A 24,258-nucleotide genomic window follows, 5' to 3' on the forward strand; every position below is an offset into this window, starting at 1 on the left:
ACTTTAAAAATAAATGATGGTATATGCACACCATAGAATACTATGAACAATAAAAAAAAACCTCTTCATATACTTAAATTAGAATGATTTTCAAAAAACTGCTGTTAAATGATAAAAGCAAGGTCGGGCATGGCCCTCTGGCAGGTCAAGGCAGGAGAATCCCTTGAACTCAAGAGTTCAAGACCAGCCTACTAAGACCAAGACCCTGTCTTTACTAAAAACAGAAAAATTAGGTGGGCATCGTGACTGGCGCCCGTAGTCCCGTCCCAGCTACTTGGGAGGCTGAGATAGGAGGACAGCTTGAGCCCAGGAGTTTGAGATTGCTGTGAGCCAGGCTGACACCACTGCATTCTAACCTGGGCAAAAGAATGAGACCATCTCAATCAATCAATCAATCAGTTAGTTAAGTAATTAGGAAAATAAGTAAATAAATGATAAAAACCAAGGTTCAGAGCAGTATGTATAAGGTGGTAGTATTTTTTCTCTTAAAAAGAAAAATCCTCTAACATGTCTGAAATGCTTATATATACACAGACTATTTCTAGAAAGGTAGTAAAAAAATGGGGACAGGAACTGGGAGTATGGCAGACAGGGAACGAGGGAGATTTATTTTTTACTATATAGTTTTTGGTACCTTTAAAATTTCAGCCATGTTCAAGTATTATAATCCTTTAAAAAAATTCCTGGGGTATAAAAATTCCATTTCTAGGATTAGTTTTGCCTAGGTTTCTGTCTTATATGGGGGTTAAGAGAAATAGACCTCACTCCACCCCCAGGGCACAGGAACAGCCTAAGACAATGGGGTTGAGAGATCTCTACCTTTGACATTCAGCATGAAGAGAGGAAGCTACTCCTCTGCCATTGCACTCAAGTTCCAGGGTGTTGGCTGGGTGCCTGTACTCAGCGGCTAGGGTGCCAGCCACATACACTAGCTGACAGGTTTGAACCCAGCCTGGACCTGCCAAAAAACAATGACAACTACAAACAAAAAATAGCCAGGCATTGTGGTGGGCGCCCGTAGTTCCAGCTACTTGGGAGGCTGAAGCAAGAGAACTGCTTAAGCCCAAGAGGTTGAGGTTGCTGTGAGCGGTGACATTACAGCACTCTACCAAGGGCAACACAGCAAGACTCTGTCTCAAAAAAAAAAAAAAAAAAAAAAGGTCCAGGGTGTTCTCTACTGTTCTTTGGGCTAGCACAGAAGGCTGTGTCAGCCTTGTATATAAACTTCTCCAGGATTATCTACCTTCCAGCTGTCAGAGAGTATAGCTGTTTCCCTGGCAGTAAAACCCAGGCCTGCGTGCCCATTTGCAAAATGGACACAAGGCACTCCCATAGTTTGGGGAGAAGTTCTATTGAAAATAACTAGATCCAAAGTGGAAAGGAACCAGAACATTTACACAAACCACAACATTTCAGCTGAGTTTACAATGGCTTACGGCCTGTTTAAATCAGGACAGCCAAGAACAGACTACCAGACAAACTGTCATTTGTAGGCCCCTAGTGAGCTTAGGCAGTTTTCCACCTGTCCAGACAAATAAACAGGCCGCCTTGAGTTATGGACAGGTGGGCCCTGTGGCGCCAGAGACTGGGTCAGTAAAGCTCATCAGCAAGACAGATGGATGCCTGGGAAGGATCTGATCAGCATCTTGGCCCTGCCCAGCATCTATAGGCCAGAAGCATTTGTTTCACCCACCAGCTTCTCACTTAGTGGCATTAAAAGGGAACAACTATGGAAAAGAAAGCAGGACAAGGAAAGTAAAGGAACCCTAGGCAGGGAGTGTAGCCTTCCATGAAATACAGAGCTGAAAGCTGGGAGCAGTGGCTCACTCCTGTAATCCTAGCAGTCTAGGGGGCCAAGGCAGATGGATTGCCTAAACTCACAGGTTCAACACCAGCCTGAGACAGAGCGAGACCCCTGTCTCTAAAAATAGCCAAGCGTTGTAGCAGGTGCCTGTAGTCCCAGATACTCCGGAGGCTGAGGCAAGAGAATGACCTGAGCCCAGGAGTTTGAGTGCACTCTACCAAGCCCCTCTACCAAGGGCAACAAAGTGAGACTCCGTACCCCACCTAAACCAAAGAAAAACACAGAGCTAAGATCAGACAGCACATCTCTGAGAATGCTGGCCTAACACTGGGGGCCAGGACACAACTCTGTTATTTCTGAGGGTCACAGATCCCAAAGGAATCCTAAGTTAGGTCCAGATTAATTGCTTTCCTAGAGTCTTATGTAATAAAAAGCCTGTCCACTAACTATCTAGCCAGGTAATTATTTAACTGTCATTTTGACCACATAGCACTTATCTCTAAGCAAATTAAACTTCTCTGCAATCTACACACATGTGCAGGTATGCCCACACACAAACCATCTTTGTATCTGGGATCTAAGAAGCTCCCTCTAAATTGATGTCCATTAAGTCCACCTAGGCAGAGAATGTGGCCATCAGCATCTCACTCTCTAACTGGTTATAATCACCTATGGCTTGGCCGCTGAGAGGAAGGACTCAAGGTTCTCAGGACAAATTATTCATGGTGAGTGCTCTTTCAGGACATAGTACCTTCTGCGTTCAGAACAATGGTGCCCATACCCTCACTCACCTTCCCCAACTCTTTGAACACTAAGTCAGCTGTTCCCCCTGCCCCCGCTTGGATCTCCTGCTTTCTAGACTCATGGCAATCTTCTGGTTTTAATAATTTTGGATTCCCTTCCCCTTGCCTCATAATCTTGGCTTTAAAATTTTATTTCTGCTTTGGTATGTAATAAGCTTATAGAAATGTATTTCCGGGACAAAGAGAATCCAGCCCCTCTGCCAGAGCTCACCTAATGATCTTTGCCCAGGGTGACAAGAAGGACAACAATCAAGTTTGAGAAATTCTTAGAAATTAAGATTTTATTTGCGTTCAAAAGCTTTAAGAATATGTATGTGTGTATACACGTTTAAAACGTCACCTAACACTGCTTAAAAGAAAAAAATTAGGGTAAAAAAACCAAGATAAAAAAAGACGTCATGATAATCATGGCTAAAAGAAAGGCAAAGGAAGTCAAGTGGTAGCTAAGTAATTACCTGGCTAGATAGCAGGGGATAGGCTTTGTACTATATTAGACTCCAGGAAAGCAAATATAGGTCAATTTGGGTTTTTTTTGTTTGTTTGTTTATTTGTTTTTTGAGACAGAGTCTCACTCTCTTGCCTCAGCCTCCCAAGTAGCTGGGACTACAGGCGCCTGCTGCAATGCTGGGCTATTTTTTGTTGCAGTTGCCACCGCTGATTTAGCTGGCCGGGGCCGGGTTTGAACTTGCCACCCTTGGTATATGGGGCTGGCGCCCTACCCACTGAACCACAGGTGCTGCCCCCAGTTTGTAAGATGTATTTGTAAGACAATGTAAGTATAGGATGGAATTCTAAATTTTTCTCACTGGAGAAATCAGTGAAAAGAAAGCAGACCAATAGCTCTGGCTCATGCCTCCCAGCCTGTGTGGGAGGCCTTGGGTCTTTCTTCAGAAGGCCTTGCCTAGGTGACTCCTCAGCTGCCATCCCTGTCCCACCATACTCTCTATCCCTCTTCTCAGCTGTGTTTTTCTCATAAGTACTTCTATCACCAATTAGCATACTATAAATTTTACGTATTTATCCTTTAAAAATCCTCAGTCCCCCTGTAGCTTCCTAGAGTGTCAGCTCCATGAGGGCAAGAGGTTTTGTCTGGTTTACTGTTGTATCCCTAGTACTTAGACCCACCTAGAACAGAACAGGTACTCAACAAATTAGCTGAAAAACTGTAATAAAAATATAATTCAATTTTATATTACTACTGATAATATAAAAACATCTCTACTGTTTCTTAGATGCAATTACAACAAAGCCTCTGTAAGGTGACAACCCAAGGGACTATCACAAACTGGTCAACATATGGAAGTGCTCAACATAAGGTACTAGGCCTATTCTAGTGATAGGTACACATGGTGCATGTTCAGTCTATGAAAATTAGGTTAACTTAAGGAGGTGGTCAATGTAGGGAGATGGTCAACTATGGAGGTTCTACTGTACTTAGAAAAAGATAAGATGAACTATTTCCTAAAGTACATTTAATATAAAGCCAATCTGTCTCCTACTGATGATGCTACTAGAAAAACAGAAAAAACAAAACCAATACCAAAGCATAAAAAGAATATCCCAGAAAATGTTTCTTTCTGTAATTCTCAACATTTGTGTGAAACAGAATAAAAAGCAAATTCTTCTCATCTATTCACTGTCTCCTAAGCTTTTACCCACCCCCTCTACCAAGCTAGTATTAGTATTAAAAAGACAAAATTTAACAAAACAAAAAAGGGGAGAAAAAGGAAAATTTCCTTTTGTTGGCAATTTCACAAATACCTTTTGTGAAATCCCTCCCTGGTACTTGATGGTACCCTCTGCTATAGCTAAATGGAACCAGACAGGGTGGGTGTTGGCAGTGATAAAAAGGCTGGCACAGAATGTAAATGTGGGTAAACACTGGCAAAAATGTTAAACAGAGAAAAGCAAAGTCCCTCTGATGGAAAGGGCTGAAAAGGAAAGACTAGAAGAAAAGCTAATCCATGATTCTACTTGTAAAAATAAGAATGAAAAGGAAAAATGAGTGAGAAAAGTAAGGAGTAAGATAAGTAAAAAGACAACCTAGAAGAGCATAGAAGAAAAGGAGAGAAAGAAAGGGCAAAGGGCAAAGGGCAAACGAGAAGGAGGAATGAGGATGAGTAAACAGGGACAGCAGCAAGGAGGAACTGGGGAGAAGAGACAAGGGAAGAGGAGAGGCTTCAGGCCTCTTGGTGGGAAGCAGAGTGGCAGCAGCAGGAAGGGCACCTTTCGGGTCAGGCCCCTGTGCCCACCAGCAATGCCTATGCTTTCCAGTGTGTGTGGTCCAGTTAGGGGCATGATGGCATCAGGGGCCAGCAAGGGACAGCTGTGGGGGAAGCACTGAACACACCAGTTTTCTCTTCAAGAGTTAACTGCAATGCCAGGACTAACCCCAGTTCACTCACAACACTATGGTGTTTCTTCTGTTAGCATCTAGTCCATTGAAATGCACATATACTTAATATAGGCTAACAAAAAGTTACTTTATCTGATAGAAAAGCCAAAATTGTTTGTTCAGGATTAACCTATAAAATAAGTGAGATTATTAAAATACCTCCATCTTACCAAACCACTTAAAACTAGTGGAAGTTTAAAGAGTGTTTCATCTAGAACAAAAGTTGTGACTCCTGTGGCTACCCAGCAGTAACATTCCAGGCTCCAATCTTTCCCTGAGGCACGAATGTCACATTCCTATTCAGAGTGGGTAGGCTTTGCTCAGCAAAAGAACTACATAGCATGCTTGTATACAGAATAAAGAACAACACATACTACAAAATAAGGGTGGGAAGTTTAGTGATTATCACCACAAATTCAAATCACTTCATGTTACATCTTTGTCCTTCTTTCTGTTGCACACCTAACTGCCAAGAGTTAAAAGCAGCCAAAGCCTCTGTGGAATTGAACCAATCAGCTCTTCTTCTGATGACATCATACGTCTAATGGGACAGACCTGGAAAGGGCAGGCGCCTAGGACTTGGCCTCGACGGGTACTCTCTCAGTTGCTGTCACTTCACTTCTCAAGAAAGGATTAAAAAGCCCAGGGTCCCCTCAGCTACTATTTCAGTCAAAACCAGGGCATTTCCAAAATCCCTGACCAGAAATTATTTTCAGCTTATACAAAAGGCGCACATAGCACGTGCCTGCTCTTCACTCACTTCCCGCTTATTTAATATTTATATGAAAGCTGATTATAAAACACAAATCTATCATTTAAGCTTTAGCCAAGTTTTAAATGACTCAAATGTTTATGCTAAGTAGACAAGCGGCCTTCTGTGGTTTTCTAGTTCATAAACTTCAATCTCACTCAAAAGCAGGTATGAGAGTGACTTATCTGACCCCACAGACTTTTTATATATTAAGACTGTAATCTGCCCAGAAAGCTACTTTTGTTCTTACAAGGTATTTATTCCAGAAGTTAATTGTTGCTGCTATGTACTTGTGTACTGTGCAGGAGTCAGGCTGAAAATACCTTTAAGAGGATTTTAATATGGGAGCACAAAACTGAAATGCTGACAATACTGCCAACTTGGTGTAGGAAGAAGAGGTTTCTTTCCTATAGCTGGAAGTGAGAAAGGCTTCCAGTTTTTTAATTTATTTTTTTTGTTTGTAATGTTTCTATCTGTCCAGCAAAACTAAATTTTTGAGACATTGGATGTCATTAGTTTATATATCCTTAGTTTATTATAAAGGAAAGACATGGAAATTATTTACATAATCAAAGATTTTAGAAATTCAGAGGAATGGGCAATTTCATATGAAACCACTTCAATAGTACTTTGTTACAGTCTGTATACTTTTTGAGGATATCACCATTTCTAAATAGGAAATAATCCTACCCTGGTGCAAGTGGCTCATGCCTGTAATCCCAACACTTTGGGAGGCTAAGGTAGCAGGATCATTTGAGGCTAGGAATTCAAGATGAGCCTGGGCAACATAGCAAGCCCCTATCTCTACCAAAAAATAAAGAAATCAGGTGTGATGTGCCTCTACTCCCAGCTATTCAGAAGGCTGAAGCAGGAGAACCCCTTGAGTTCAGGAGTTCAAGGCCACAGTGAACTGTGATCATGCCTACTTCGATGTCTCCATGCTCTGGGAGAAGAACCTTATCTTCAACTTTCACACAAATTTAACTCTCTCCATCTTTCCTTTGGAGCCTAATCAAACAGCTAGTACTGCTCCTTGCAATACTTTTCCTTGAGATTCTTCTGGAAGCATGATGCCTCCTTTGGTTACAGTTTTAGCTGTACTCTTTTCAAAGGTTAAAGAGTGGAAGAAACTTTCTAAATGCTTTCCTGCCATGATTTCTGCTGCTGTGTCTCCTACTTTTTGCTTCAAGTTAAAGAATTAATTTCTCCTGCTTTCCAGCATCCTGAATGAAGATTAATTTATGATGTTTACCACTCCCAAACACAACCAACTACATTTGCTTAAAGTTGATAAAAAAAAAAAAAAGTCCTAAAAATGGCCGTATTACTCAGGGTCCCTGCAGGAAAAAGATGGCACATTTAAACAGAGCAACTGAAGGCGTTTACTAACAGGGTTATTTATACAAGTTTGGATAGAGTGCAGGGAGAGTAACAAGGATGGGAGCTAGTCACAGCAAGAAGCCTCAGGCCAGAAGGATCAAAGGAAGGGACTGGTTATTAGAACCCAGAGAGAAAAGCTGTCAGAAGGACCCTCATAGAGTGGTGAATGATGGCCTTCAGTTGAGGGACAACAGCCAATCCAACATTCCCTTGACCTATTAATGTAGGATACACAGGCTGGTAGAGAAGGATAGGAACTGGCCTTGTAAGACATGTGGAAAATATCCTGGCTAGTATCGATAATGACTCAAAAGCAGATTAAACAACAAACCAATCAAACTTACGATGTAGCTGCACAAGGAAGATGGGATGTTGCCATGGTACAATATCCACAACATGCAGTAATTAGGTAAGAAAAGTAGAATTATAAATCAGTAAATATACTAAGACCCCCACATTTGGACATGTATCAGGGGTTAACAGAGGTTAACTATGCATAGAGGGATGTAGGTGATTTTTCCACTTCTTACGATATATTTTTAAGACTACTTATGTACGATTTCCCAGTTTAACGTCTATTATGCCCTAGGCATCATTAAGACAACAAAAAGTGCTTTGACTTGACTGGAAAACTAAGAAAATATCTACAAAGTTTGGATTCAGATCTCTTAGACTGAGCTCTTTTAAAGGCAAACTCTACCACTTCTTTGTTACAAAAACTATAACAGAAAATTGGGAGAATGCTAGTGTCACTAATGGATAAAATCTCAGAGTTTACCTTAATCAGGCTAACTTTCAGAAGTCATCTTGTTCAGGAAAATTCAACAGGGGCTGCATTAATCCACTGTAAGGAGAAGACTATATTTGGAGAAAAAGACTCCTAAACCGATTAGCAATGCACATTTCTCAACTATAGAACATCATCCCAAACAACCAACCAAACAACCACTGCTGGCCATTATGTAGAAAAATATGTTTGAAAAATAAATTATAGAGAGGACTATAGATTTCTCTTTAACCTTTCTTCTCCTTTCAGAGAGGTAAGCAGAAAAGCTCATTAATTTCTCAAGGAAGAGCAATGGGGGATTGCCTGTCCTACTTTCCCAGATTGGGAAGGCACTTCCCTTTCTGGAGGGGCAGAGCTGTGCAGGAGGTACACCAGCTGAAGGGCTTGAAGTTCCCTGTTTCCCAGTTACTTTGCCACTACCAAACACCAGTGGACCCCTGCAAAGAACTTTGCCTTTCTTAAGGTTTGAAGACACTCCAGACCTCAGCTCCTATTCTTTCTCCAAGTTCCAGGCACAATAACGCTAATATTTACTATTTAGTCAACACCTTATGCATGCCAAGGACTGTGCTAGGCACTTAAACACACCTCTAGTTGATGAAGCACCCTGAAACACAGATCTGACTATCTCTGTTTCACAAATAAGACTAATTGGGACTTTCAGGCCATCCAGGCACCAAAGAGGAGTAGATTGTAGAGATGGGGTTCAATGCTGGATCTGCTCACTTCTGACCCTGATTCAGTCTACTGCCCTGACTGCCTTCTAGGAGTTGCCTGACTGATTCACATGCAAATCATAGCAAACTGACAGAGATGCCCAGGCTCTCCAGCCCCAGATACTCTCTCACTCTTTAGGCCTCCCACTGAGGAACTACACAGGGTCCAACCTCCTTCAGAGTAGCTTTCCTACCTGCTACAGATCTTGCAACAACAAAGAAAAAAAAATCAGCAAGCACAGGATATGGCAAAGCAGCCTTCAGGTACAGGTCAGGGGCACAGTGAACAGCAGTCATTAACTAATGCCCCATTAGAGAAAATCTTGCCAAATCTCTGGGTTTGGGGCCAGTTACTGCATGAAATATTTTTGAAGTTTTTCTTTAGATAGAGGTAGCCACAAAAACCAAGTATGACTCAAAAACAATGCTGAAGAGTTACATATAAAGGGCCCTGTTAATGTTTACTATGTAAGCAAAGCTTGATATTCTGAATTCTTTCCAATAAGACCTCAATTGCCTTGAAGTTTTTTCAAATTTAAAATTCCGCAAGTGCTTCTGGCACATCAGCCACATTACAGCACTGGTCTGCAACACCTTGAAATAGTCCTCACATTCACTGCATGCGCCTGTAATCTCTACCTTCAAAGGTAGTATCAGCACATAAACCTCTTCTCATTAAGATGCTAAGAGACAACTGGCTTATAAGCCCACACAGCCAACCCCTATTAAGCCTGGCTTTGCCTGGGTGATTTTGTGTTTCTTCTCCAGAAGGAAATGATAGAGCCCATATGACTGCCTGGCAATGTGCATATTAACAAGACATAAAATATCCTCTGAAGAATTGCCCAGCTCTACTGACCAATCAGGATGGAGATATGCTCAAGAGAGGGAGCTATAAAGAGGTAATTCATCATAGTGGTAAAGCTGCCTTCCAGCCCATTTGAAGGATTCTGAGATGCTGCCTTGATATCAAATCAAGAAGACATCCCTTGGTATCTGCGGGAGGGGGATTGGTCCCAGGACCCCTGTGAATACCAAATCTGTGTACGCTCAAGTCCCTGACATAAAATGATATAGCATTTGTACATAACCTATGCACATCCACCGTGTACATATAAATCTTCTCTAGTTACTTAAATACCCAATACCATGTAATGCTATGTAAATAGTTGGTATATTGTGCTTTTTTGTTTTTTTTTTTTTAGTTGTTTTGTGTTTCCAAATATTTTCTTTCTTTCTCTCCTTCTTTATTTATTTATTTATTTATTTTGAGATAGTCTTACTGTGTTGCCCCAGGCTGGAGTGCTCTGGCATTAGCCTAGCTCACAGCAACCTCAAACTCTTGGGTTTAATTGATTCTCTTGCCTCAGCCTCCTGAGTAGCTGGGATTACAGTCAGTCACCTGCCACAATGCCCAGTTAATTTTTTTTATTTTTAGTAGGGATGGGGGTTTCACTTTTGCTCAAGCTGGTCTCAAACTCCTGAGCTCAAGGGATCCTCCAACTTCAGCCTCCCAGAGTGCTAGGATTGCAGGTGTGAGCCACCACACCCGGCCCTTATTTCCAAATATTTTCGATCTGCAGTTGGGTGAATACATTGATACAGAAACCCATGGATAAGGAGAGTTGACTGTACTCATTTCTTGGCCTCATGCTTCAGGCCGTCTCACTATCTGGTCCAAATCTCACTTCCTACCTTTTATTTCTTATTCTCCTCACGCACACTCAACGCTGTACAGAAACCACATGATCTAAGTTTTCCCAACTCCACACCTTATCATGTTATTCTCTCACCCACCTTTCTTATCTCACTCTCTTTAATCTGGTTTTAATGTCAAATTCCACTGCTCTGTGATCCTTCCTGAAGTCCTTTCCTGCCCTCTCACTCCTTCTGTTTCCACTTCCCCTTACTGATGTTTTTCTTTCTTTTCCTCTGCTGTCATTTCAGAGCATACTGGACTTATCTTTATCCTAAGGCTTAAACAGTCTAATCCTAAGAGTTGATTGCAAATTAGTAAACCTCAGTTTTAAAAAACAAAGACACATTCCTACCAATACACATGCCCTTGTGTGTATTTCCTAGACATTCCTCTCACCCTCTAGCTATCTCACTCATAGTGACTTTCTACTAGTGTTCACATCTCACCAAATCTTTCCACTGGTGTCCGCAGCTCACCAAATCTTTATTTACCAAGCAATGCAAATTTTCTTTCACAGGATTCCTCTGGCTCTAACTAATCAGAGTCCTAAGCCTCATTTTATCGGGAGGTTAGTGCTGGAAGAATTGCCCCACCCTACTTCCCCACAATGGAAAAGGAATTGGCTTTGGTTTACATAACTTTGCAGCAGCCACCCAAATAAGAGTAGGGAAGGGCAATAAGTCTAGAGATTGTTCAAATGCATATGTCAACTGTACTGTTCCCCTCCTCTTGGAGGGCTAAATGCATCTCTTGAAATTGCTCCTGGGAGGCAGACCCAGTCCACTTTAAAGACGGCTTCCTCCCAAGCAAGAAGCTTGTAAGGGTGGCATTTTAACATTCCTGGGATGGTTATCCATCTTTGAGAAACATTCTTACGCCCAGTAAGATGCAACAGGTCACTGAAAATATTTGGGTACAACTATTTTACAACTATTGTAACTATTCTGTAGCAATGCTTAGGAAAAGTTGGGTCTCTAACTCCAAATGTTTTCTACCGGCTAATCTTTGTTTCCTCAAGCACCTAGCCCTCTGCCAGACCAACCTGGGAATGTGGGATGGGCAAAACACTTCTGCTGGAAAAAGCATTGGCCCTCTGGGGGAACACAATAAGAATAACCGTGAGGAAGCAGAGAAAAGACAAGCTCCCTTCTGATACCATTTCAGCAGCATCTCCCCAAATTGTATCGCTCACTAACTCTCCCCAACCCCCAACTCCCAGCTAACCCTGGATCTTCTCTCTTCTTTGTAAAGGACTCACAGGAAGTAACTCCAGCTCTTCTTAAGCATCTGTAGGGTGAGCATAATTCCCTCAACAGGGCTGATGGGTTCTAAACATTTCCAAACAGCATGTCATTTCTAGGAACTGCTCCTCCCTCAGCCCCACTCTGCTGGGGCTTCTACCCTCTAGTTTAACCATTAATGAACCTGTTTTCTGGGGCTTGTCTTCCTTCATAGTTGTCAGAAACATGCTAGTCACAGTGGGAAGAAATCAGGCAACTGCAGCCCAGATCCTGGTCCCAGGAGTTGGCACACAGGGGAGCTACGGTGGGCTGTGGCCAGGCTGGCCAGCCCAGCTCTCTGTGACGTCACATGGGCCTTACCTCATCCCACTCCGAGGCAAAGGAGGGCGACTTCTCCAGCCTCTTCTTCCCAATGCTGCAATTGGATAAGGATTCACTCCGACTCCCCATGGTAGTGTCCTCTGTGGGTGAGCAGGTCAGGAGATCAGAGTCAGACTTGGACAAACTGCGGCTGAGTTTGAGTTCGGCTTTGGGTTTGCTAGTGGGAGGGGCTCGGCTCCTGGCCCCGCTACGGTCTCCTTCTTCAGCAGCACCAGGGTGTGGAGATGCTATGTGAGTCAAAGTTTCAGGGTGTGATCGGCTATTGGTGGGGGTCAGGCTCGCTGGGTAGTCCACTCTCTTGCTCGGGTCCAGGACACTGGGCTGGGAGGCTCCAGGAGTATGCACACCCGTCTCCTCCAGCTGCATGCTGGCCTCGTGGCAGGCGCCCTGTTGGGGGGACCCGTCTGGATGGCTCTGGTCAGTGGCAGAGAGCAGATGGAAAGGGTCCTGCCCTACCTCGCACACTGGGGAGGAGCCGTGGAGGAGACCTGAGAACTGCTCTGGGACTTGCCCGTCCTGGCCCTCTGTAGAGTCCTGGCTCCGGCTGCTGCTGCTCCGCCTGTGGTCTTGGAGTGGACAGAGAGACAGAGAAATAAAAAATTAAATGTGGCAAAAAAATCAACAAAGTTCCAATGCAGTGAGCATAGAGCACTGCATAAGAATTAAAAACAGAAAGAGAAGCTGGATAGGCTGCAGAAGCAGGAGAGGAGAGGAGAAAGAGGAACGAAGAAAACAGTTTTTGGGCAGCGCCTGTGGCTCAGTGAGTAGGGCACCAGCCCCATATGCTGAGGGTGGTGGGTTCAAGCCCAGCCCCGGCCAAACTGCAACAACAATAACAAAAAATAGCTGGGTGTTGTGGTCGGTGCCTGTAGTCCCAGCTACTCGGGAGGCTAAGGCAAGAGAATCACCTATGCCCAAGAGTTGGAGGTTGCTGTGAGCTGTGACTCCATTGCACTCTACCGAGGGCGACAAAGTGAGACTCTGTCTCTTAAAAAAAAAAAAAGAAGCAGAAGAAGAAAACAGTTTTCGTATTGTTCTTAATATTCAATTTGTACCCAAAGTCAGAGCATTTATGAAATTCCAAACACTGGCCTGATTAATGCTATCTGGCAGCCTTCCCTATTGTTAGATTTCTGTTAACATTAACGACCAGACCTGGCTATATAAGGCGAGAAGAGTGCTAACTATATCCTACAGAAAAGACACAGTGAGGACAGGAAAAGTGAGCACGGAGCCAAAGTGAGAGGCAGAGAGTGAGCGTGAGAGAGAACAAGCACGAGCTAGTGAGGCTTACTCCTGGAACATCTGATACTTTTCCATAAAGGCCAAAGTGTTATTTAGAACCCCCGCCCTCCTTTCCTCTGGTAAGCAGCAACTGAGAAAAAAAATAATGGAGGTCATGATCCACAACCTGCAACTTCTGGAATTCCTTAACTGAAAGTGCAAAACAAAATAGCAGAGAATAACTGCTTCCTTCCTCAGAGGGGGCCATTCAGAGTTCCACGCCTCATCCTTCCTTGGGGAACACAGACTTTCTTTTTGAAAAATGTGCATATCTCACTCTTACCAAAGCCTCCAGCTGCTCATATTTGTTTAAATTTAACCTTAGTTGATCCACTGAAAACAAAATGGTCTTATTTGTCAATGCCAGAAGACATTTGCAGTTCTTCGGAGACTTCCCTACATCCTAGAAATCTGACACTGCTAGCTCCTGAGGCCAAATGCTACTGTACACTCAAAGACAGTAGCAAAAGCGGCACTGTCTTTGAGTGTACAGTAGCGGCATAAATAATCAGCCAAATCAGAGTCTAACACCAGCACCACAGGGGGACACCCAGGGGCTTTCTTTGCATGAACTCAGTCCCATTAAAGATTTTAACCCACATAATCAGGGTGAGATAACAACACTATGTCCAACATTAGCTCACATTCCAAAGTTAACATGAAACTTTATCTTCTTTGCAAGTGAAGCCTATGGGTACCTACACCAAAAATTCCCCCAAAATCTTAGAATCGAAAGCCTTGAGTTCAATTATTTTTACAAATGAGAAATCTAATTCCCCTGGGCCTTGAGTAGTTTGCCCAAGCTGGTGAAAGAGAAGACTTTAACCTAGGAGTCTGGAGATCTGGTCCTGGCTGTGCTGCTCTGTAGCTATGTGGCCTTGGCAGTGAATTCATCTTCTGGGGCCTCGGTGAATAAAATAAGTAGGTTGGGCTGTGTAATACTTAAAAATCCCTTTAATGTGATGATAGTGCTAAGAATCCTAGTCTCTACCACGCTGTGATGGCAAACTCCCCATCAGGGATGCTACAACCCTCTTTGGGTGACTCTGCTCCATGCCTGCAGCCCCAAGATCCCTGTTTGAAGCTCAGTTTCATAACTGAAAAGGGCAGTCAGGTGAGGAGGGGTAAAAACAAGCAGCACTTAACAAACAGAATGTACTAAAGCACAGTCCCCATTGCCTAGGAACAACGCTAATGTCCCCACAACACTGGTTCTCCCAAGATAGTCTTTAAGAAAGGCTTCCCCAAACCTACTCTCACAATGAGTCTGCCTCCCTGAGTTCTTAGCAGGGACACAGTTCTATCCATCCCACGCTCTCCAGAAGTATATAGTTCAGTCTTCACAGTCTGTTTGGCTTTTGGCAAGTCTGCAGAGATTTCTGAGGGGCAGCCAACTAGCTCTGCTTTATGGCTCTGATTACTTATCCACAGGAGCCTAGAAGCATAAATTTTGGGATCTCCTTCCTCTTTATTTGACTCACTTCATGACTTTTACACCCCAAACTCAGAAACCAAGTACCCCCAAAGACCAGGGACTGAGTAACGAACAAGTCCAAAATGATTTGAATCATTTCTCCAGGGAAGAAGAAATGTTGAGTACGCTAGAGTTCCATATAGCCTAACCGAGGCCCCAGGAAACCACGAGTCACAGCTACAAATATCACACATGACTGGGAGACGGAACAAAGCAGCAGTGTTGCTTAGTGGGGCCACAAAAATGATGATACCCGACCATGTAATGGTGGTTCAACCCAATAGTACTTCCTAGAATCTGATGGGGAGAGCTAACCAGGCTACAAAATGTGCCACCTCTAACAGCCAACTTCCTACAAATCCTTGCCCAAGGTGCAATGTCCCTCTGATTCCATTTGAATCAAGAGAACTTCGGCAACAGGAGCACAGGCTTCTACTGCTCTGTATCAGCTTCCAGCTTAATATTTAACAATTTTCTTTTTGGGAGAGGAACCAACAACAAAAGAAAAACATCACGGCTTGGGTGGACCTCAAAACCCAAACCACAGAGAATGTTCTGACTGCTGCTGTGGGGGTTGACAATGCAGGCCCTGTCACACAGCCACCCATTCATGCTATCAATGAAGAAAGACAAACAGATGCCAAGAGCTTAGTACCAACAGATGCCCGGGGGAAGGAAGTGGGCCGAGAGAAGAAATGGAAACTTAAAAAGAAAGAAATATGTGGAGAGGAAAAATCTCTGAGGGTCATAATCCTGTCACAGGAACCACAACCAACCAATATTTTGTGGAATATAATGGATTCTTATAATTACATGACTTACCAAGGCAATTCTAGGAAAGGCACCTTGGTATCTGAACAGCCTACCAAGATCTAGGAACCTCAGGATCTTAATAAGCTGGTGTTCTATTTCCCATAGAAAACTATATTCAAGGCTAAGACAGATTTCTTAGGTGAGAAAAAAATTACTTAATGGTTTCCTCCTCCTGCAAAGTCAGGATAATACAAAGTCTCTTAGGGACAAAGTGATAACAATATATGCTAATCAAGAGTTAAATCTTGAGCAAATTAGTTAGCTTCTTTATACCTTAGTTATCTTTGATTTGGGGATCTTAGTATTTATTTCATAAGATTGTCATGAGAATTAAGTGCTATATATAAGGCATTAAGAACCATGCCAGGCATATTGAAAGCTCTCAATAGATGTTAATAATTGTTACTATCCTCTACACAGGATCCGTTACAGCACATTTTGCTCACAGAGAAGATCAACTACCTCTCCATTACTCACAGGTCTGTCATAAGGATCCAAGACAATGTACAAGAAAATATAATATATGTATAAAGCACTTTACAAGCTTCTATTACCTTCTACATCCTTATACTTCTCAACAGCAGAAAGAAGGACTAGAAGGTGATATGGCGAAAGGGCTGAAGTGGGAAACTCAGGCCCCAGAACTGTCACCGTAACCACTCATTTCATCAATAAGCATGTACAAATGTCTTCAATGTCCAGGAACCAGTGGTGTGTCTTTCAGGAGGCACTCAGGTGATACAAAGATGAAGACAGCTTATCAGATGTTGGAAGAGACTGGCATATATAGAAATTAGGCAAAAATTAATAATAAATAAAAAGGCAAAAATTAATAGATGCTTTAAGAATGGTATAAAGGACAGTGGGCAGAAAGGAAAGCATTATTACTTTGAAGTAGGAGGCTTATCAGAGGGATAGCTTTTAAGCTGGATATTGAACAAGAAGTAAGATCTGAAGTAGAAATACATTCAAACAGGCAGAACTTCATGCCCAGGGACTAGTGCAGAAGAGGACCCTAGGGCCTGAAGCCTTCCTTCTGACAGGAATCACTATGCTTCCGCTGTGGACCTAGGCAGCTTCTTATACCACACCATGCCCCATGCTGCCCTCTGCCCCCCTCACAGTCTGCTCTTCTAGGAGACAAAGAGGTAAGAGGACACAGACAGAGATGGTTGTGTCTTACTCCCCCTATACTGAGAAGCCAGCTGCTCTACTGAATAGGACTCACTAGCATGCTAATTCCCAGTCTCATCAACTTCTGATCTTTATTCATTTTTCCCTTTACCCTGTGAGCTGCTGAAGCAAGGGGGTCTTTTGTGCTGCATTTTATTATAATTACTATGATGAACCATGGGGATTTCAAGGGCTTCGAATAATATTTTAACATTTACACATTTTTATTCTCCTCTGCCTATTTAAATTAAAGCTGAAAAATGCAGCTCATGTAAGGAGTTGTTAACTCAAATCAATCCTCAGACCCAGATAAGGCTGGGATAACAAATTTCTCAGATTGTTCTGCTTTCTCTGTTTCATTAGGCAATCCTCCAATTGCCCAGTCACTATGGTGAGCATCAAAAACCATGTATGTCGAGTAGAACTCCTAAGGACATGGCTGCTTTTAAAGGGTCATCATGCTTTCCCCAGAAGGAAGGTCCTGCCCAGGTTAATGCAGACATTTGCTAAAGACTGAGATCTGATAAGACAACAGACTGAGAGTCCACTTGGGTCCACAGCAACCTGAGAAATAGAACAAGAGGTAGACTGGGATTCAAGAGTCCCAAGCTGTGACTTTTCCTCTCTAGGTCTCTTTCAAAAACTGAGGGGCAAGAATGTTTTCTCTAGCATCTAAGATTTAGTAGGGTTTATATGTGTGATTAGATGACTCCTCTAAGGCCTCTTCCAGTTCTATGGTGTTGAGAACATGAATAACAGCAGGGCTTCTGATGAAATGTTTTTAGCCTCCCCTCCTGGGTAAAACCACAGGCGTTGGATTCAGTCAGACTGGGGCATAGGCCTCAGCTCTAACACCTACCCTCTTCCTCCTCATTTGTTAAACAGGGATAAAAATAGCCCCTACCCTGAAGATCTATCTTGAGATATACCATGACATAATCAATATAAACGAACTCAGCATAGTGGCTGGCCCATAGAAAGCATTCAGTAACTGGTAGTTACTATTATCACCATCATCGTTTTTTGCTTACAACCATTTCTGAACTCAGTTCATCATGCTAATAACACTGTACACAAAAGTTGGTTTCCTTCCTCCCAACTTTGCAAAGGAGACCAAAAGGCTGGTTTCTTCTGAGTGGCCCTGTTAACAAGGCAGAATAAAACTCCAATGCCATGAAGTTCAGAAGTCTTGCAAGTTTGGTTCAGGATTACATATAACACCATGGTGGAGAAATCTTCAGGCTAGAAATCATCTATACTCACCATACTGCCCAGCTTTGGGCCTTAAGACTGTTCTACATTGACTTGGTCCAGATTACCTCATTACCTTATAGTTCCCCCAGTTCCTTAAGCTCTTCCCAAAGAATCTACTCACTGCCTATCATTGGAACTCTGCCCTCCCCTAATTTCCCTATTTTTCAATATACCAGCTTTGCCTGGATCAGTTTCCAACCAGCCACGATATGTACTGTGCCTAATTTAATAGCACATTTGCTGTCTTTGTTCTTGATCTTCTGCCAGTTTCAGTGCTGGGTATCAGAGCCATTTGCTTGCTCATCTCCAGTTGCTGGAATGTTGAGCCCTGTTAAATACCCGAGAAAACAACTGACTAAATCCTCTACCAATTCACCTAACTCAGCTGGCTTCCAGCAGTACCTTTTATTAAGTACTAGTCATCCCATGCCAGGCTTTGTGCTAAGCATTTTCTCTTTCATATTTACAGCAATCATGAAGTAAGAATTAGTATCCCTACTTTACATGCAGAAACTGAGGTTTAAAGACCTCAGTTAAACAAATGATAGAGTAAGAAGTCAAACACAAGCCTGATTACCAGGCCCAGCAATCCTTTCATTCATATCTTGAAAACTATGGTATCATGAGATCAATTCCTTATCTCTTCTGTTCTTTTCAAACCATATTTACCCACAGTGCCTGTACTGTTGGGAGGTAATCACATGAATTTCCTGAGAAGACTTAGATCAAACTTGTTTAACTACTACTCTAATGCCATGTCAAAATTTGGGTGTAATGTCATATTTTCCTACCTATCTCAGGGACATTACCTCCCTGGTTAGGATTTGCCAATGGCTTTCTAATTGTCTAACACCTTTTCTAGTTTTCATCCTTCTAGTTCTTCCTGTTATCAATGAACAGTGCTTGCCAGCTGCCTCCAATACCCACTCTCTCCTTCCTTGGTTATGGGATTTTTAGATAGCCTCACTGATACCTAGAATAAAGATTACATTTCCCATCTCCTTTGTAGCTGAGTGTAACCACATGACCAATTTCTGGCCAATTGGTTATAAGTGAAAGTGGTATGTGTAATACGGGGAACTATCCTTAAAGTGCCCTTCTCCCCCTTCTTCCTTCCCATGCTGATGGCGAGAATGTGAATAGCTAACTTGAGCCATGAAATGTCAGGAGGAGACTGGGTCCTGCCTTGACAATCATGAACTGCCATCTAGTCCTGTACTCCTGAATTTGAACGTCTATCTTGTTTAAATTGAAGTTATTTGGGGTTTTCTGTCACATTGACCCTTGGCTCCTAAAATACTGCATTATCCCAGTTTTCTTTCCATGTTTCTTTCCCTTTGTGCCTCTGAATATAAGTTCTATTCTTGACTTCTTTAATCTCTCAGCAATTAATTCTCTTTTATGTTAACCATCAACTCAACTTGGATGATTCATGAATCTGTATTTCTTTCTTTTTTTTGTAGAGACAGAGTCTCGCTGTACCGCCCTCGGGTAGAGTGCCGTGGCGTCACACGGCTCACAGCATCCTCTAACTCTTGGGCTTACGCCATTCTTTTGCCTCAGTCTCCCGAGCAGCTGGGACTACAGGCGCCCGCCACAACGCCCGGCTATTTTTTTGTTGCAGTTTGGCCGGGGCTGGGTTTGAACCCACCACCCTCGGCATATGGGGCCGGCGCCCTGCTCACTGAGCCACAGGCGCCGCCCCATGAATCTGTATTTCTAATCTCAATGTCTTTTGAACCTCAGACCCACATTTCCCAGTGTTTACTCCGATGTTCTCTCATACCTAAAATACGTTTACATATTCAAAATTGGACTTATTATAATATCTTTCTTCAAACACACCCCTTCCTCAATTCCCTATTTCTGTTAATTGCACAATTTTTTTTATTAAATTTTTAGCTGTGTACATTAATGCAATCATGGGGTACAATGTGCTGGTTTTAATACCATTTGAAATATTTTCTTCACACTGGTTAACATAGCCTTCACCGCATTTTCTTAGTTATTGATTGCACAATATTTTCTCAACTAACCAGTTTCAATACCTCAGAATCATCCTTAATACCCTCTCCTCATTCTTCCATATTTTGTTGTATGGTCTTATTAATTCTATTTCCTTAATCTCTTTTCCTCTCATACTCTCCTCCTTGTAACTTCCTGCTGGGTTCTAATTACCTGCAAGGGACTCCTTCAGGTCTCTTGGCAGGTATTCCTGCCTCCAGATTTCCCCAGCCTAAAAAATCTAAAAGTCCACAATTATATACTTTCTAAATGTGGCTCCTATGCTGTCATTCCATTGAAAAAGCTTCAACAACACCACACTGTCTTAGGAATAAAGAGTGACACTGGAGAGCCAATACTCTATGACAAGCTCCCTTTGTTACTGTTGTTTACACTACTCCCCCCGCCTGGAATGCCTTCTCCTTTCTCCTTACTTTTGCCCATCACATATATCTACTTAGGAGTTCAGCTCAAATGTCACTTCTTTCACAAAACCATCACTGATCTCTTACACTGACATAATTTATTTTTCTTTTAGACACAAAAATTACTTTCATATTACTTTTACGTGAATTTAACATATTATTCTCTCTTGGTTATTTTACAAATGTCTAGTGTACACACATGTATATATACGGCTATCGATACATTTGGTGGAAGGAAATCTAAATATGCAGTTCCCAAGGCTTGGATTTGTTCCATAATGGAAAGGAAAGTTACCTATTCCAACTCCAAAATATAAATCAATAAGAGGAAGAAAGTTATACAGCAGGGTTCTTTGTAGGGGCTTCTCTAATATGGGAAAGGGAGAGAAGAAGAGCTGGTTTTGGTTGGTATATTTTTTTTTTTTCAATTCCTTCAGATTTTTTGCTCCTTCCATCTTGTAAAACCAAAACTTTATACCTATTAAACAATTAACTCCCCATTCTCTTCTCTTCCTAGCCTCTAGCAACCACCATTCTACTTCTTGTCTTTATAATTTTGACTACTCAAAGTATCTCATATAAGTGGAATCATACTACATTTGTCCTTCTATGACTGGCTCATTTCATTTAGCATAACATCCTCAAGGTTCATCCACGTTTATGACTTGCTAAACCGTCTCATTTAACAGTTCATTTTTTGCCTTTGGGAAAAGGAAACTTATTTTTTGTCATCTACTTTGAAAAGCTAGCCTGGATCAAGTGTGGTGGGTTGCTTATACCTATAATCCCAGCACTTTGGGAGGGAGAAGGAGGATGACTTGAGCCCAGGACTAGCCTGGGCAACTTAGTGAGACTCCATTTGTCCCCTCTCCCAAAATCAGCTGGGTATGGTGGCCTTCACCTATAGTCCCAGCCACTTAGGAAGCTAAGGTGGGAGGACTGCTTGAATCTAGGAGTTCAGGGCTACAGTGAGGTATGACTGTGCCAGTGCACTCTAGCTTGGGCAAGAGAGCAAGACTTTGTCTCTCTCTCTCTTTTTTATTTTTTGCAGTTTTTGGCCTGGGCTGGGTTTGAATCCTCCAGCATATGGGGCCAGCGCCCTACTCCTTTGAGCCACAGGCACCGCCCAACTTTGTCTCTTAAAAAAAGCTAGTCTGGGGCTCAGTGGGTAGGGTACTGCCCCCATATACTGAGGGTGGCAGGTTTGAACCTGGCCCTGGCCAAACTGTAACAAAAAAATAGCTGGGCGTTGTGGCAGGCACCTATAGTCCCAGATACTTGGGAGGCTGAGGAAAGAGAATCGCCTAAGCCCAGGAGTTGGAAGTTGCTGTGAGCTGTGACAGCACAGCACTCTACTGAGGGCGATAAAGTGAGACTCTGTCTCAAAAAAAAAAAAAGCTAGCCTGGACTTTCAGATAAAGATGGCAGATTGAACACTGGTACCTAGTTTCTTTTTCTGTATTCTCACTAAACCAATAGCAAAAGTAGGACTCCAAATGGAAAACACCCTCGAGAAAACCCAACCCTAAACTGGTAAAGGGAAAAGCCAAGATTTACACTATAAAATTCCCCAAAGGCTAAGGAATTGGTACACTGATATAGGAGTAGAGGGAGAAGCTAAAGCAATAGTTTCTTCCCCGTTAAGAGGATTAAGATTTTCATATTCATGTACAAACTGCACACAGACCCAAAGGCATAGCTCTCAGGAACACTGACTTAATCTAAAAAACCTCAGAAGTACAGCTGCATGCTAAAGAATCCATATATATTGTGTCTTTGGATAATCATTCATCACTGCCTTACACTAAGTACCATTTCACCTGAACACTATTAGTGGATGCTACAAAGAAAGCACCACAGAGAACAATATGACTTTTAGAGCTCCTGGCTGCTTTCCCATATGCTATCAACCCTGGAAAGTTGTCCTCTGTTTCTCTGAGTGGTAATATGCCCAGAATGTCCAGTAAGCAAGGAGTCAAAAACCAGGAACACTGTTCTCAGTTATGCTTGTCCTGTATAATGATGTCAGAAGACTTCTTCTGTATTTGAAACAGTTTATGTAACAAGAATACTCAATTGAATAAAACTATCACAAAATCACATGTCTTTTTGGAAGGAATGGGCTTTCTACTTGTGGATCTATTATAGCTCCTGTCAGTTTTTGTCATTTCTACAAGCACACATGGCATTCCTGGGTGGGAAAATTCTTCCCTGTGAAGAACTGTCCTGCATAGCACAGGATGCTTAGCATTCCTGGTCAGCAGGCACAAAATGCCAGCAGCTACTCTGTTCAAAAATTCTCCCACTTTATAAACTATTCTTTATTATTAATTTCTAAAATCTCTGAATTTGTGGTTATACTTTATATCATTCCTACTTATAGTGGCTTTTTTCTCTCTTATTGATCAGAATTAAAAACAATTACTTTTTTTTTTTTAGCCAGAGTCTCAAGCTGTCACCCTCAGTAGAACGCCATATCATCACAGCTCACAGCAACCTCAAACTCTTAGGCTTAAGCAATTCTCTCGTCTCAGCCTCCCAAGTAGCTGGGACTACAGGCACCCGACCACAATGCCTGGCTATTTTTTGATTGCAGTTGTCATTGTTGTTTAGCAGGCCCAGGCCAGACTTGAACCCGCCAGCCTCGGTGTATGTGGCTGGCGTCATACTCACTTAGCTACGGGCACCAAACCAAAAGAAAACTACATTTTTAATGATCAACTCTTACCTCTTTTTGGTTTCTTTATATCGTTATACCTTTTCTTTCTTTCACATGTTAATCATAAACTAAACCATAAAGTATGACACGCGTACCATGAAGTATGAAAAGTATACTATCTGCTTTTATTTCTTAATAACCCTTAATAATCTTTTTTTTTTTTTTTTTTTTGTAGAGACAGAGTCTCACTTTATGGCCCTCGGGTAGAGTACCGTGGTGTCACACGGCTCACAGCAACCTCCAACTCCTGGGCTTAAGCGATTCTCCTGCCTCAGCCTCCCGAGCAGCTGGGACTACAGGCACCTGCCACAACGCCCGGCTATTTTTTGGTTGCAGTTCAGCCGGGGCCGGGTTTGAACCCGCTACCCTTGGTATATGGGGCCGGCGCCTTACCGACTGAGCCACAGGTGCCGCCCCCTTAATAATCTCTTATTAGTTACTCTTTGATACTTTCTTTTGGTTAAGTTTTAATCCTTCTTGTTTTTTTAGCAAATGACTTTACAATATACACTTTCCTCTGAGCACTACTTTGGCCAAATATCATAGGTATTTACAAAAAGTGTTTCTACTACCATTAATTTCTATTTCAAAAAATAAAGAAAAAAGATAACTCATAGACTAAATATGTAACACTAATTCATAAGAAATAATGCTCAATTTCACTAGATTAGGCAAATGTCAATTTCAAAAGACACGTTTTTTGCTTATCATGGTGAGAAATATTAAAGAGTGACAGTGTACCAGGCTGGTGAAGATATGGAAGAGTGTGCTCTTTCATCATTAAGGGAGGGCAATTGAGCGCTACCAGTTAGATCTACACATGCACATACTGACCTGCTAATTCTCCTATCGATCTCTTTTAGAGAAATACTCTCATGAGTATATAAGAACATGTATACAGAATGTCCACAGCACCATAATTTAAAATGAAGAAATCCTGGAGACAACTTAAACATCCATCAAATGGAGAAAAGAAAGATGAGTTCTTATGAGTTAGGGGATATTTTAACAGTCATTAAAAATGAATAAACAGATCTTAGGAATCAAGACAAAATTGTATTCATGATCTACAGACAAGGTAAATATAACTGAACAAGTTTGTAAAACAGTAAAATATGATTCCTTGTTAGATTAAATACAAACAAAAGAATTTCA

The 24,258-nt window shown here is 42.1% G+C and overlaps 1 protein-coding gene across 10 annotated transcripts in view; it reads right to left on the bottom strand.

The window, feature by feature from the left end:
* The window catches only part of ANKS1A (ankyrin repeat and sterile alpha motif domain containing 1A), a 230,548-nt gene that overhangs the window by 75,655 nt on the left and 130,635 nt on the right, over positions 1-24,258 (bottom strand). For all 10 annotated transcript variants that reach the window (XM_053603237.1, XM_053603236.1, XM_053603231.1 and 7 more), the window contains one exon: positions 11,937-12,523. In XM_053603237.1, the coding sequence (XP_053459212.1) occupies positions 11,937-12,523 (587 nt within the window). The remainder of the gene's footprint in view (positions 1-11,936; positions 12,524-24,258) is intronic.

The sequence above is a fragment of the Nycticebus coucang genome, chromosome 9 (genome assembly GCF_027406575.1).
Source record: "Nycticebus coucang isolate mNycCou1 chromosome 9, mNycCou1.pri, whole genome shotgun sequence".
Lineage (NCBI taxonomy): Eukaryota > Metazoa > Chordata > Mammalia > Primates > Lorisidae > Nycticebus > Nycticebus coucang.